Source organism: Squalius cephalus (genome assembly GCF_949319135.1).
Source record: "Squalius cephalus genome assembly, chromosome: 18".
Lineage (NCBI taxonomy): Eukaryota > Metazoa > Chordata > Actinopteri > Cypriniformes > Leuciscidae > Squalius > Squalius cephalus.
In genome coordinates this window covers 9,003,661-9,018,278 of record NC_137139.1, presented here as the reverse complement: position 1 = coordinate 9,018,278, position 14,618 = coordinate 9,003,661, and the positions used below count along the sequence as shown (strand labels likewise).

The following is a 14,618-nucleotide window of genomic DNA, read 5'->3' as shown; positions in this document are numbered from 1 at the left end:
AAAGAACACACCAACCATTCAAAAAATGTAAAAGGTAACAAAAAGGATTCCTGGGTCCAGAAGCCTTTATAATTATATATATAAACTAAATGCCCAAAATTTACCATCTCAAAATTACAAAAAGAAAATTTAGTCTCCTTTTTTTATTTACTTTTTTCTTTAGAAATGATTGCAGGGACAGCATAACACTTTATAATGAATTATTTGTACATAATTGGCAACTAAACTGCACAAACTTGAATAAACTGCACTATTTGCATTAGACTGCATAGGCTTCTTCCCCCAGTCTTCTGTTACACCTGTTTGCATGCATTTCACATCTCCACTTCTGATTGGCTAGCTCATTTTCATCCCATGCTCTTATTGGCCAGCTCTTCTGAGGAGGCGGGGCTATGTTAAAGTATCTGAGATGCCTTCAAGAAAAGCTCCATGTATATTCAGCCAAAACACAAGAAACAGAAGAGAGTGCAGAGTTTAGTCTATTTTTAAAAATAAGAGATTTCCAGGATTTCAAACAGAGAAAACAGATGGCAGGTCTTGGAGCAATCAAGGGACTGGTGTTTTTGCTTGGAGTATTCTCACAGGTACAGTGTTATTAGTCACATTTTGTTTATTTATTTATTTATTTTTACCCTTTATTCATGTACGAACAGTTCCGTAAGATGTACTATAGAATGATGTAGGAATAAGTTAAATAGTACTACTTAATAAAATAAATTATATGTATATGTGCATATATGTGTGTGTGTGTGTGTGTGTGTGTGTGTGTGTGTGTGTGTGTGTGTGTGTGTGTATGTATGTATGTATGTATATATATATAAACATGTTTTCCATGATTATGTCATTCATTCATATTTTAACTTTCTATTTGAAACATTATTCAGTTACGAAAAACACTTAGAATTCAAAATCTAATAATAAGGACAATGCATACAATTGTTTACTTATAAACGAATGTTTAAATCTAATAAAAGTCATTTTGAATTGTTTCATTTACAGGCATCAGGTACTGCTCATCTGGATCCAATTTACAGTATCTGTTTAAATTCAACCTCAATACATTGTTCTTGGTTGTCATTTGTATTAAATCAACATCATTTATGAATACCTCAGAAAGATACGTTTCTTGTATTATTTTTTCAGGGAGCACAATGAGCGTGAGTATTTTTACGGTGACATCAAAGAGTGCAGTGCTGCGCTGGAGCAGGTATGAAGGTGCATTGTCCTACAGAGTAACAGCTTCCCTCAGGAACTCTCCAGTCCCTGTGGTCTTTGCCAGCTTTGGACAGAACACTATTATGGGCTCCGTTAATTCCCTGAATCCCAACACTGCATACACCTTTCGTGTCGAGGCCCTGGGCAGCCTCATGAACATGCTTGCAGACGCTAGTGTGGATGGATCTACTGGTGCGTATACTGAAAACTGGCGATGTCTTACTCAAGAGTAGTCAGTGTGAGAGTGTGAAAAACATAAAGCGATTTCAGAATTGTAAGAAATTTCAATGACCTTTCCTTGCCTGGAAATTCCCGGTCATAAAACCCTATTTCAGGCTTAGCATCTTGTTTGATAAACTGACCTTGTTGCAGCTTAACATTTCTAAATCAGTTTGGCTCCTACCAAAAGCATTGTTAATTGCAGTAAACCGATGATTTGTTAAATGAATGGAACTGTGCAATTTCTCTTCTTATGTTTAGCTCCCGATGTGCCCACCATTGAGATGGCCTCCTCTAAACAAAGCCAGAGTATCACTGTGGAATTCACTCAGGTCTCGGGTGCAACTTCCTACATCCTGCGCGCTGAGACAAACGATGGATCTTTCTTCTCAGAGATCCCAGTGCCCACGTCTCCGGGGACTGTCACCAACCTCCAGCCATACACAGACTACACTCTCAGTGTCATGTCTGTCAACAGTGCAGGCAGAAGCCAGCCATCCATCTCCGTGGAGGCAAAGACAGGTATATTTTTCTCCTCTCTCTCCACCCTCTTTGACCTAGAGGCCAAAGAAATGATCCATTCATGAAGGGACAGAGTTGGCTATTCTCTAACCCTCACCCAGTGCAGAAACCTTATCCTCTCTTTGAAAAAAAAAAAAAAACATCAGGATAAGCTACATAGCTGATCTCAAGGGCTTGATTTTTAGCAGTATGCATATGTTCACATTTTCAATGAAACAGGTTTCTCACGCATGTATACTTATCCAGGTATAAAAATCTGAACTATAACAAAAGGTCTGCCCTCCTCAAGGGACTGGGCACAGAAAATGTGTTCCGTGTCTTCACCTTAGGGCCCTCAGCAGTTTTGTTTCATTGTTCAGGTAGCACGTTTTACACCTGAGATGGTCACAAGAAAATAATAAGGGAAGAGACCTTAATTCCCAGAACAGAAAGCATATCACTTACAAATATCCACAGAATTACGTCATGCATACGATCCATAACAGCACAATGGGATATTTTTCTTCAAACATTTTAAGCAATGTGAGAACTGTTTTAGCTACGACACATCAGGAAGTGGTAAGAGTAGAACCCATGCCTAGATCTGATTAAAAAGAATGAGGAAAGGAAGGGATTAGATAGGAACAGTTGAGGGACAGTCAGAATATGGGGAAGGGCAGGACAGGAAAGGAAAGGACTGGACAGGGAAGGGAACAGAGGGGCCGAAGGTAATGGATGAGAACAGAGGGGACCTGAAGAACGGGAACAGAAAGTAACGGGAGAGGCACAGACAGGATATGCCAGAGAACATAAGGGAATGAAAAATTACAGAAGGGAACAGAAAGGAATGAAAGGAACAGAAAGGAATGGGAGAGGTACGAACATGACAGGCCAGGACGAGGGCAGGACAGGACAAGAAAGGAAATGATGAAACAGGAAACAAGTGGAAACCATTTCACTTGAACAAAATTAACCTATACCTCAGAATTAGATCACTTAGCTTGGGATTCAATCTTCAGACAAAAAAAACAAAAAAAAAACTTTTGGTCACAATGCAGCTGTCTGTCTGATCTCTTACCATTATTGTTTCTCTCTCTTCCTCATTCTGTTGGACCCCAGTCCTCCCTGCTCCTCATTTCAACACCAGCTCTCCCAGTAACAGCAGCATCCTGGTGAAGTGGGAGCCAGTCAATCATGCTGTCCTCTACAGCCTCAGCATCATCAAAGACGGCTCATATAGCCAAAGTCGCTTCAACACCACAGACATTCAGTTTCTCTTTCAAGACCTGGAGGCAGGAACCCTTTATTGTATTAAGGGAAACGCCTGGAGTCCCGAGAACATTCCCGGAGATGACTTCACAATTTGCCAGATCACACGTAAGAGGATAGGAATGGAAAGAAAGATTACTTAAGTTAATTGAAAAAATGGCATACCTCTAAATCACACTTAAGGAAGAGAAAGGGATCAATAACAGAGCAACCAGCAATGAATGCGCACCAAATACAGCATATTAGACAGGGCTTTATGGGTCATCCTGCGGAGTTTAGCTCCAACCTGTTCTATCACACCTGCATGAAAGGCCTTGATTAGCTGATCCAGGTGTGTCTAATAGGGTTGAATCTACACTGTGCAGGATTGGAAATGTTCATTGATAAAAAAAAATCTGCTTTAGTTAAGGCACATTAAACTTTGTCTGTGTGTCTCCGCAGGTGCTCCCACTCCTCAGTCTATTGCTCTGGTGGTGACAAGCACCCCTGAAGCAGGTATTGTGGTGTCGTGGGACCCAGCCCAGGGTGCAGAGCAATATGTCGCCTTGAGCTTGACTGGCCAGAACTGCTCGTCATCTAGCAACTCCTGCATCCTGACTCCTTTGAGCTGTGGAGAGACCAACTCTGTCACAGTGATCGCTGTCAACAAGGCCGGAAACAGTGTCCCCTCGTACCCAGTTCAGGTTATTTCATGTGAGTAAAACAATTCATGCTTGGATAACAGGACTTGCTCAGTATAATGTACTTAATATTGTCAGGGTTTTCTGCAGAGGTTAACTCTTTCACAACTGCCTTGAAGTTTCCAGTGATCCTTAAGATCATGATTAGCTGGTTCAGGTGTGTTTAATTATGGCTAAACTCTCCAGAAGTAGGATTGGACATGCCTTTTTTAAAAGGGTTAGTTCACCTCAAAATGAAAATTCTGTCAGTAATTACTCACCCTCATGTTGTTCCAACCCCATAAGACTTTCGTTCATCTTCAGAACACAAATTAAGATATTTTTGATGAAATCTGAGAGCTGGCTCACTTCTTCAAGTTAGTAAAGACATCGTTAAAATAGTCTGAGTGACTACAGTGGCTCAACCTTAAGTTTATCAAGTGATGAGAATACTTTTTGTGCGAAAAAAAAATAAAAATAACGACTTTATTCAATTATTAATTTTCTTCTGTGTGGGCCTCAGAGTGAGTTCACATAGTGTAACAGCGCAGCGCTTCTGGATTGTACGTCAGAATGTAGGCTCACTATTGGCCGACACTGGTCATGTGTGTGATGTTGGCCAATAGTGAGCCTACGTTCTGGCAGATATCGATTACCTAGCAGCCAGTGATGCGCGGGTTGATCCGAAATGAGCGGGTGCCTGCGGTCACCCGCGGTTACCCGCGGTTACGAGTCATCCAAAAATATTTTTAATGATATTCGGGTCGCGGTCGGTCGGGTCGTTTGAAATAAAGATGCCAATTAAACCTTTGTCATTTATATAGTTCTAGACACAATTTTCTATGAATACGTTTCAAATTTAATTTACACTTTATTGGCTGAATAACTGGCGCGAAGATGACGCACGAGCTCAGTCTGCAGGCAGAGATGGAGGCGGCAAGAGAAAATAGGTGAAGACTGGGGAGTGGAAGCTCCGCAAATACACAAATAGAAAGAGCAAAGTGTGGGAGACATTTGCCGAAATAATGAAAGATGATGACCAAAGTGCTGGCTTTGTCATGTGTAGGCTACTTCTTGCGATGCTATTTACACATTTGATAACCACAAAACTGGCACGACCAACCAGGCACGGCGCCAGGATTCCAGTTTTGGATAAGCCAGACCAATTGTGGGTGGGCCTTAAATTAAAAACGTTAAATAAAATAAAAATAAAAAAACGTTATCCAATCACTGCTTAACCTAATAAAAAAATATTGACTAATATAGGCTACTGTTATATTATCTGTGCGTATACATAATATAGATTTTAATAGCTTGATGCTCTTTAAATATTGTGTTGCATTGTAAAAGTAAATCCTCGATCGCTCTCCATGGTTCTGACCAAAGAAGAGAGCTTTGGAATCTCCATTATGCACCTGGGCTGCATTTTCCGATAACATTGTCTCTTAGCGCGCTGCGATAACTTAACTAAAGGTATACTACCAGTAAAGGTATATCATTGCTAGCTAGGCGTCTTCAGGGCTATCATCCACTCGTGAGGCAGAGGCGCTGAGAGGCAGAGGCGCTGACGCCCTCCTAGCAACGGCGCTGTTTTTGGTAAAACATGATTTTGACGACTTCATTAAGTTTTGTTTTATAGAAAACTCTTTTTAAAAGATTTTCGTTTTGTATAAATTGTATCTTAATTTTGATCAATGTTTTATCAATCAATTGCCCGTATTTATTAAATAAGAAGCAAATATATAGCAGACAAAATAAGGCGCCGGTACGCGATCACTGCATGTGAACTGGAGGGCGCCGAAACTCAGCTTGTGCCTCACAGATTTGATAAATATAGGCTATATATTACAGAAAGCTTGAAATGTCTACTTTTAAACGAAAATATTCAAACCAAAATAAATAGGCTATACTCTCTGATTATGTAGGCTAATCCATATGAAATGTGCATTTCTCTCTGGCGTTCATGGCGAGTCCGCAATCTCCGCATTGTCAACTTCATCTTTGCAGCGACACAGAAAACACCAGTTTATTACTAAACAATTAAATGTCTCCTTGCTAATTTAGACACATTCATAATCATTACTTTAACCGGTTCTTTGTGGCAAGCTTTATGCGTGCGGTCATTACGCTTATTCCTGTAGGCTAGCCTATTTAAGTAATTAATTTAATATAAAGGGGCGATTTGTCCACGAATGGCTTAAATGAACAACTAGTCGACTAGAAAAAAAATTAGTCGGAGGCAGCCCTTATTCCACATATTTTCGAACCAGCAGGCCATTCTGGGTTGGGCGAGCGACCGTGAGCGGAGCGGAATATTCAGAAATGCGCTCTCCGCTCACGAGCTCTGATCGGAACAAACCCGAACCTCACTGTCTGCTGAACTTGCGCAGAAACATCAAAATAGACATAGCCAGCTTTTTAAAACTGTTTTTAAAACTAAACATTTAGACTATTTTAGTACAAATTATGAGCTTATATTGACGATTTTTTTATAATTCTTGACAAAATTAGAATATTAAGTTATATTAAGACGCTACGATGAGCATTATAGCTACTTTAAAAAAAATGCGGGTCAGGAAGCGGGTCGGGTACAATATTTTCTTTTTCGTTTTTTGCGGTCCGAGTTGCGGGCGGGTTAGTTGAAAACGTCGGTCGGGTGCGGTTTGTTTATACATTGACCCGCGCATCACTGCTAGCAGCCTATGAAGGAGTGAGCCAGCTCTCAGATTTCATCAAAAATATCTTAATTTGTGTTCTGAAGATGAACGAAAGTCTTACGGGGTTGGAATAACATGAGGGTGAGTAATTAGTGACAGAATTTTCATTTTTGGGTGAACTAACCCTTTAAGATATACTGTAATGTTGACAACACAATGCTTCCTCATCAGTCCACCCAGACTGTTTACTGAAACTAAACTAAACAGCACATTCAAAAACATATCAGGGTTATTATGTGACAACCATTAGCACGTAAACATATGACCAACTACATTTACAGTAGGCTACATATTAAAGACACCTACTGAATTTTCAGCCATATCCATTGGCTCTGTTTCTTAATTCACATGCAAAGAGGTTAGTCAATCCTAAACTATAACATTTAGTCATTATGTCCGAAGTGCTATATTCCAAGTCGTATGAAGAATCATTAACTTTGTGTGAGCAGCTGATTGAAATTTAAGCCATTATCACTGAAAATCTTGCCCTTTGCAATGCCTCTAATTGTCTATCCTGTTGTTTGTCAGTCCCTTGTCCCCCACAGCCCATCTGGGTGGAGGAGGTGGTGGCTGGAAACTGCTCTGTGAAGTGGAGCTCGGTCCCTCATGCAGAGTACTACACTACCTTTATAAAGAGTGATGATGGCATTGAGGGGACGTGCAACTCGACTGAGCCTCGCTGTCAGTTTCACTGCAGCTGCGGATACTCCTACATCATGAGTGTGTTTGCACACAACCAGGCTGGACCCAGTCCCCCTGGACCTCTCGTCAACCACACCACCTGTGAGAGCTTCATGTTATTATATGCAGAAAGCACTTTAACAAATATAAAATGAACATACCTTTCTTCTGAGAAAACAAGCCAAAAAGATTGATGACATGTTGTACTTTCAGCCTAATTTGTCCAATCAAATGCTCTCTAGAATGATCTTCCCCATACTAGCAATATCGAGTAGCAAATCATGGGGTGCTTTCTTATTTGTGCATCCTCATTTCCTTTCCTTGTGTCTTTGCTCCACCCCCTTAGATGTGAGGGAAGGATACACCTATATATTGTTGTAGATTTTTCCCTATCTAGCTCCTACTCTAAGTCTACCGGGGACGTCTCCAATCGACGTTCTCCCTAAAGTCTCCAATCAACGTTTCATATATAGTCTACCGGGGACGTCTCCAATCGACGTTCTCCCTAACGTCTCCAATCGACGTTTAATATATAGTCTACCGGGGACGTCTCCAATCGACGTTCTCCCTAACGTCTCCAATCGAAGTTTAATATATAGTCTACCGGGGACGTCTCCAATCGACGTTCTCCCTAACGTCTCCAATCGACGTTTAATAAATAGTCTACCGGGGACGTCTCCAATTGACGTTTAATAAATAGTCTACCGGGGGCGTCTCCAATCGACGATCCCTAACGTCTCCAATCGACGTTCAATATGTAATCTGTTTCTCTAAACTAACTCACCTGCTGCGCAGCAGAAATTAACAGACATACTTCAGCAAATGTCCTTTAAATGCTTTAATCACGGCCGGAGGATCTCTCAAGCAGTTATCAGAGAATCTCCCCCAAGAAGAAGCAAGGCCGGAGGATCTCAGACAAATTCCATTGAGAATCCCACCAGCTAACACGAATACAACAGTTTTTATAGAATAGGGAGGTATGGCAAAATGATATGAATTTGATTGGTTCTTCATATGCAAACCCTTCTGTTACTAGGTAAAGCAAACTTTGTTTTAATGATTACTTCATTGTTAATCACAAGGTTCAAATTTAGTCATCTGTCTAGTTTCAATTCCCATATTTGTTATTTTTACACTCACTCAACCAAAGTAAAAGGGGTATGGCAACTCAACATACAACATTCAAAAACACAGGACAGAATGTTTTAGTACATTGTGTTTCAAAGTGTTATCATGTTAGGCCTAAAAAGAGAAGTAAGGTTAGATGTTAGAAACATGGTTAGTTTAATATACAGTTTACTATTTTATCTATTAAAAATCCACCACAGTATCCTCGCTCATGACTCCTCAGGAAGCTTCCTCGCCTCCTCGTGGTGCAATTAGAGAATTGAGATGCCCTTCAAGATGGCTGTGTTCAATTGTTTTCTGGGCCACGGGCTGGAGGACGGAGGAGCGAGCAAACGAGGAAGCATAAATTTGATTATAGAGGGGCACCCATGGTCAAAGCTGTGAGGTAAACTAAAGTATTTAGTCTGTTTAAACAAAGGGACAAACACTTTGATATATCCTACCCAGACTTACCCTTTAAATTGCAATTACATCAACACACGGAAGAAAACCCAAGAGTCTTTAAACACATGAAATGTCTGTACACCCCCCCCCCCCTTTAAATGCTGTTTTGTCCTGTCCCACGGTGCCATAATTTTGACATAATTACAGAAACTTAATATATAAATATGCGCCACATTTTGCCCGTAACCCTGCAACTGCATGGTTTTCTCCATTAAACTGCGACGACTGCATTCATTTATTCATTTTAACCTGATTTATCTTCACTTACTGTCCACAGTGCCTTGCTGTCCAGAGCTCACAATGGTTTCTGCAGTGTCTTGGGAGACGCTGATGATACAGTGGTCTCCTGTGCGTGGTGCGGATCTGTATGAGACTCGTGCTGTGGATGCCACAGAAACAGTTCTGTGTAACGACACGGCGCCCAGGTGCGCCCTCTCTGACCTCACTTGCAACAGCAGGTACAGCGTAGTCGTCATACCATGCAACGACGTAAGCGGCTGTAACCTCACCTGCAGCTCACAAACGCACGAAACAGGTATACTCACACACTCAGTTTGAATTTAGATCATGAATATGTGCCAAAGATATGTATAATATACACACACTTTCTCTTTTTTTTCTCCAAAAAGCTCCATGCATGCCTGAGATCATCGGTGTGAGCCAGAGTAACTTGTCTAGTGTGCTGGTTAACTGGACTTCTGCTAACACAGCTGCCAACTACACTGTCACTGTGATTGGCACAGTGGGCGACATGCATGTCTGTCACTCAAATGGCACTTCCTGTCAGGTGCCCAACCTGCCCTGCGGCTCCGTCTATGAAGTCAGTGCCAGCGCGTCCTCCTCTGCTGGAAAGAGCATGCCCAGCTACACCATTCCCCTGGAAACAGGTTAGCTTTCCATGGCCATTCAGAGAGCCAACATACCAATTGTGTCAAAAAAGAAAAGTTCCAAAACCTACACAGGCAGCTAAAATACAAAATACAAGATAATTTAAGAAAATAAGTTTTAAGAGTATATAAATACATTTTCTTCAAAAAGAATGAATAAAACTCTTAAACTCTTATTTAAACCAATATTTGTACAGTATGTGCTGTATATTTTAATCTTATGGTGGCATTAGCTTAGCAACATGCTAACAGAAAACGATTGAAATCAAATACGAGGAAAGTCGCTTGTGTGCTTTGAGTATTTCCCCATTTCAGCTAGAGTGCTGTTTTTGGGTTCTGGAACACACGTCTTTTTAGTTGGAAAGTCTACAAAAATAATTGTATTTATATATATATATTTTTTTTTTTTTTTTTTTCAGCACCTTGTTGCCCAGACAATCTCACTGTGAGCCAGGTGACCCAGGCCATGACCAACGTGACCTGGTCGGGCGCTATCGGCGCCCAGACCTTCATCGCCTCCCTGTCTTCACCACGAGGCAATGCGCAGTGTCACACCATGGAAACAGGATGCGTGATGGGATGCATCACCTGCGGCACTAACTACACCGTCTCCCTGGAAGCGATCAGTCGCACCGGGCACAAGGCGGAGTGCACCTATCATGGGTTTTCTGCCAGTGTGTTCTCAATAACTTAAACACAAAACACAAATGCATATTGTCACAGTCCATTTAAAAGTGTTTCCAAAAAAGGCATATTTCTAGAGAAAACAAACAATATCTTATTAAAAATTTTACAAAATTAAATGAAAATAACATAATTAGTCACATTTACTATAAACATGCACTATATACATGCACTATAAATTCTATCATTGTACGTTAACTGTTACATCTATGGTAAAAATTCTAAATTGCACAAAGTGGACATTTGGGTTTTTCATCAGACAGCAACCATATAAAACATAGAACTGGATTATTAAGCTGCCTTCATGTGCTATCGGAAATGTCCTACTTCCCACTTCTGAAGTCGCAATTACGAATTTGATACATTCAAGTGCGTTGCTGTCATAAAGAATATGGAATCAAGGAGGACGGCAAGTTCATTCTCGTCTATTTCTTGGGAAAATCTTATTAAAGCCAAAATATATAGTAGATATTTAGTCAATATCCAACTGAATGTAAATAAAATGTTGCAGCCCATTTGTTGGCTGCCATATAAACATTCACCTCGCTATCTAGACAGTCAGCTTACTGACGATTCAGGAATTCTGTCAAATAAATGCTTTTTTGTCTGTGTAAAGTACATATACAGCCCAATACAATATGCATATATGTATATTACATATACAATATGCATCAAATATATTGTACATGAATGCACATTACTGTAACTGCAAGAGAAAATATAACAACTTTCTAACTATAGAAAATATAGAAAAAAATAGAAAAACAAATACTTAAAACTACAGAAATGATTCACTCTCTTCTGCCATGTTTAAAGTTGAACGACCTTCCAATTCAGAAATGTGGGTGTCAAAATTTGTGTTTCCACTTTATTTTGATGTTCCACTTTAGACATTCTACTAACTATAAGTAACTTTGCAACTACATGTCAACTAACTCTCATTAAAGTATTAGTAGACTGTAGTAAACTTTCAGTAGACTGTTAGGTTATGGTTAGGTGTTAGGGTTCGGGTTAGTAGAATAAGTTGACTTGTAGTTGACAAGTTATAGTCAGTAGAATGTCTGTTGGGGGACCAACAAATTAAAGTGTTTTCAGATATTAAGCAGACAGTCTACTAATACTCTAATGACAGTTAGTTGACATGTAGTTGCAAAGTGACTTGGTAGAATGTCTAAAGTGGACTATCGAAATAAAGTGTTACCAAATTAGTTTCTCAGTCAATAATAGTTAGTCATAGTCTGAAAGACCGTCTAGGAAGTTTGAATTTACTATATTTAATTACTATAACACTTCTAACACTTACTTACTATAAATACTATATACTACAACACTTACTATAACACTTATTCTAAATAAAAATGTATCTACAATATTTTGTCTAAGAAACAAATTTCCCTTTCAGCTGACATCATCTAGGCCATGAAGGTGGGGGAAATAATGTTAGCCAATAGCCAAGCTATTTAGTAATTGTTGTAGTAATTCATGCCGGCTAACGTGTGTAATAGCAATGAGATATCCCATGTTAAATCTAACGTTCTCGTCTCTCTCAAGGTGAGTGCTGTCCCTCGGGCATCCGTCTCTTCAGAGGAACCAATAACACGCTGCGTGTGCGCTGGAGGTCAAGCAGCGCCCTCACCAACTACACGGCAGAGGTCACGGGAAGCGACAGCACTCACGTGTGCAGCCCACAGCCCGGCAGCAGCACATGCGATGTGTCAGAGATCGTGTGTGGGCAGGTGTACACAGTGGTCGTCGCCCCACTGAATCGAGACGGAGCCAAGGTCCCGTTCTGCAACCGCAGGATGTATTCAGGTAATGAGGTTCTTGAGGACAGGGGCCCCAAAAATGATTCAGACACACTTAAAAAAAAAATATTTTCATTGCATTAGATGAAATATCAGTAACACGTTTTGGTAACACTTTATTTTACAGTGTCCTTGTTACATATGTTACATGTACCTACCATAGTAATAACAGTAAATTATGCATAATTACATGCAACGAACCCTAATCCTACATTAACCCTATAGTAATGTAGTTGCTTAATATTACTCAGGATTGTAATGCAATTACACTGTAACAATGACACTTTAAAATAAAGTGTAACCCTCTTATTATTTTAAGGTGTTACAGTGTAATTATACATTTAATACTGAGTAATATTAATTAACAACATGTACTTACTATAGGGTTTGGTTTAGGCTTAGTTGCATTTAATTATGCATAGTTTACTATTATAACTATAGTAACGACATGTAACGTGTGACAAGGATGCTGTAAAATAAATTGTTACCAAAATATCAAACCAGTTGTCATCTGCATCAAACGAAAAGGTGATTTTTATTGGATGTATGAAGTCAGTTTTCCCTTAAAGTTCACTCACGTTCTAGCAGAGGAACCACAGTGTATGAACGTGAATCAAGAAGTGTGAATCTTTCTTTGAAATAAATGTCACTTCCTTTGCTATTGTTCTCTAATGCAAGGACATTCAGACACTTTTAAGTGTTGCATGGCAATATTGCACTGTGATTGAACATTACATAACTGAAATGAATATAAAAATGCATGACTTTTGTCTTTCAGTCTCGTGTGTGGGCAGCAACGTCGGAATGGGTAAGAATGAGCATATGAAACTAAATAAATTGCTCAAATCATACCAAAAATAAGGCAAACACGTCCATATGAAGTATCAAATGGTCTATTCGGAAATTAAATATTTGACATTCAATAACTGAAGCCTTTCTTTACTCTCAGTTCTCTATCGAGGAAGATAATGATGGGATGGGTGTTCAGACAGTAAGTTACGGCCAGTACAGACGCACGTATCTTTATTACACACATTGGACTACCAGTCCTTTTCCAATTCTCATAAATCCACAATGAATTTGACTTAGTTATTTTTCTCTTGTACAGCTTCTGGTAATATTGGACGACTGGATTCTTCAAAAACTGCCCTCAAACCTGTATCGAATACAACAAAATAATTTACTGTGTAGCCAATGAAGTCAGGCAATTAACAAATCTGAATGTTATTACTTGAATAATGCAATTAGTAAGGATTCAACATGTCCAGTCACTGATGTTTATGTATTTAAATTGCTTTAAAGATTTGTAATTTATGTCAATCATTAAATTAAGAAGTGACACTGATTAATGGGAGAATTTTAAGTTGCAAGATGTTCTTACAATATGCAATTGACACACAATCCATTCAATTCAACAAGCAATGAATGTGTATTATCATTATGTTATTAACCTAATTTTCAGGGATCCCTAATGTTATCTCAGGGATTTTCACTAAAGACAATTCATGATCTGTTGTGTCAAATTATTTTCTGCTATTGGAATTTCTACAATTCTCCCCTCAAAACATCAGTTGATAGTAAATTGAAAGTTATTTTGGTGAAGCAGTTCTTTTTCAACATCCAAACATCTCACTTTGTAAAGTCCAGTGGTTACAGTTTACTATGCATCAGTTTCCAGGAATAATTGACATAAAAGGAAGCTAACAGTAATTTCCCAGATTTTAAAAAAGAAGGATCAATCTGAGAGCTAAATGAATTGGATCTCCTCTACAGTATGCGGTGCCTCTGAGGGAAATCTAAACCTTTTAATTGAACTTCCCTTGGATGTTTGTTAAATACATTATTTGTTGGGATGTGAATAAACATCTATATTTTGACAATAAAATTAATTCCCTGCATTAATAATGCGTATCTGTGTTTGTTTCCCCATTACCAAATAACCACATATAGCCACAACTGTTATAGAAGACAGATGTTGCCACAGTGGGGGGTGTGGTGGAATTTCTGGAACGGCAACTTAGGTGTTAATATTATGACAGACAGACCAAAAGAAAGATAGTTACAGAGTTAGGCAGGGAAACATTATCTATGGCAGCAATCAATGTTTCACGACTGAAAAGTTGCCAAATGTCCTCAAAAAACAGCCAATACACAAGTTTGGGAAACCAGTAAACCAGCATATGCTTTTTTTTGTTGTTGTTGTTTTTTCTTCAGGAAGAGGAATTCATAATGCATAAATAACACTGCTTAAACAATCTAGAATTATGTTCAAAGACACATAGTCAGTAGTCCAACAGATTTACCAACACATTATTCAGATGTCCTAAAGAAAAGGATACAAATAAATATATTTAAAAGACAATATTTGCAATAAAATGATTTTTGATTATATTGAGTATTTTAAAGGGG

The 14,618-nt window shown here is 39.1% G+C and overlaps 1 protein-coding gene across 1 annotated transcript; it reads left to right on the top strand.

The window, feature by feature from the left end:
* Positions 1-542: 542 nt before the first annotated feature.
* Positions 543-14,101, top strand: LOC307146014 (fibronectin type III domain-containing protein 7-like). The gene is made up of 13 exons (XM_079849734.1): positions 543-584; positions 1,144-1,407; positions 1,696-1,956; positions 3,055-3,312; positions 3,646-3,897; positions 7,109-7,363; positions 9,111-9,368; positions 9,463-9,720; positions 10,140-10,394; positions 11,956-12,216; positions 12,988-13,017; positions 13,159-13,200; positions 13,318-14,101. The coding sequence occupies exons 2-12, from the start codon at positions 1,152-1,154 to the stop codon at positions 13,176-13,178; spliced, it is 2,364 nt and encodes a 787-aa protein (XP_079705860.1). The 5' UTR covers positions 543-584; positions 1,144-1,151; the 3' UTR covers positions 13,179-13,200; positions 13,318-14,101.
* Positions 14,102-14,618: the final 517 nt, after the last annotated feature.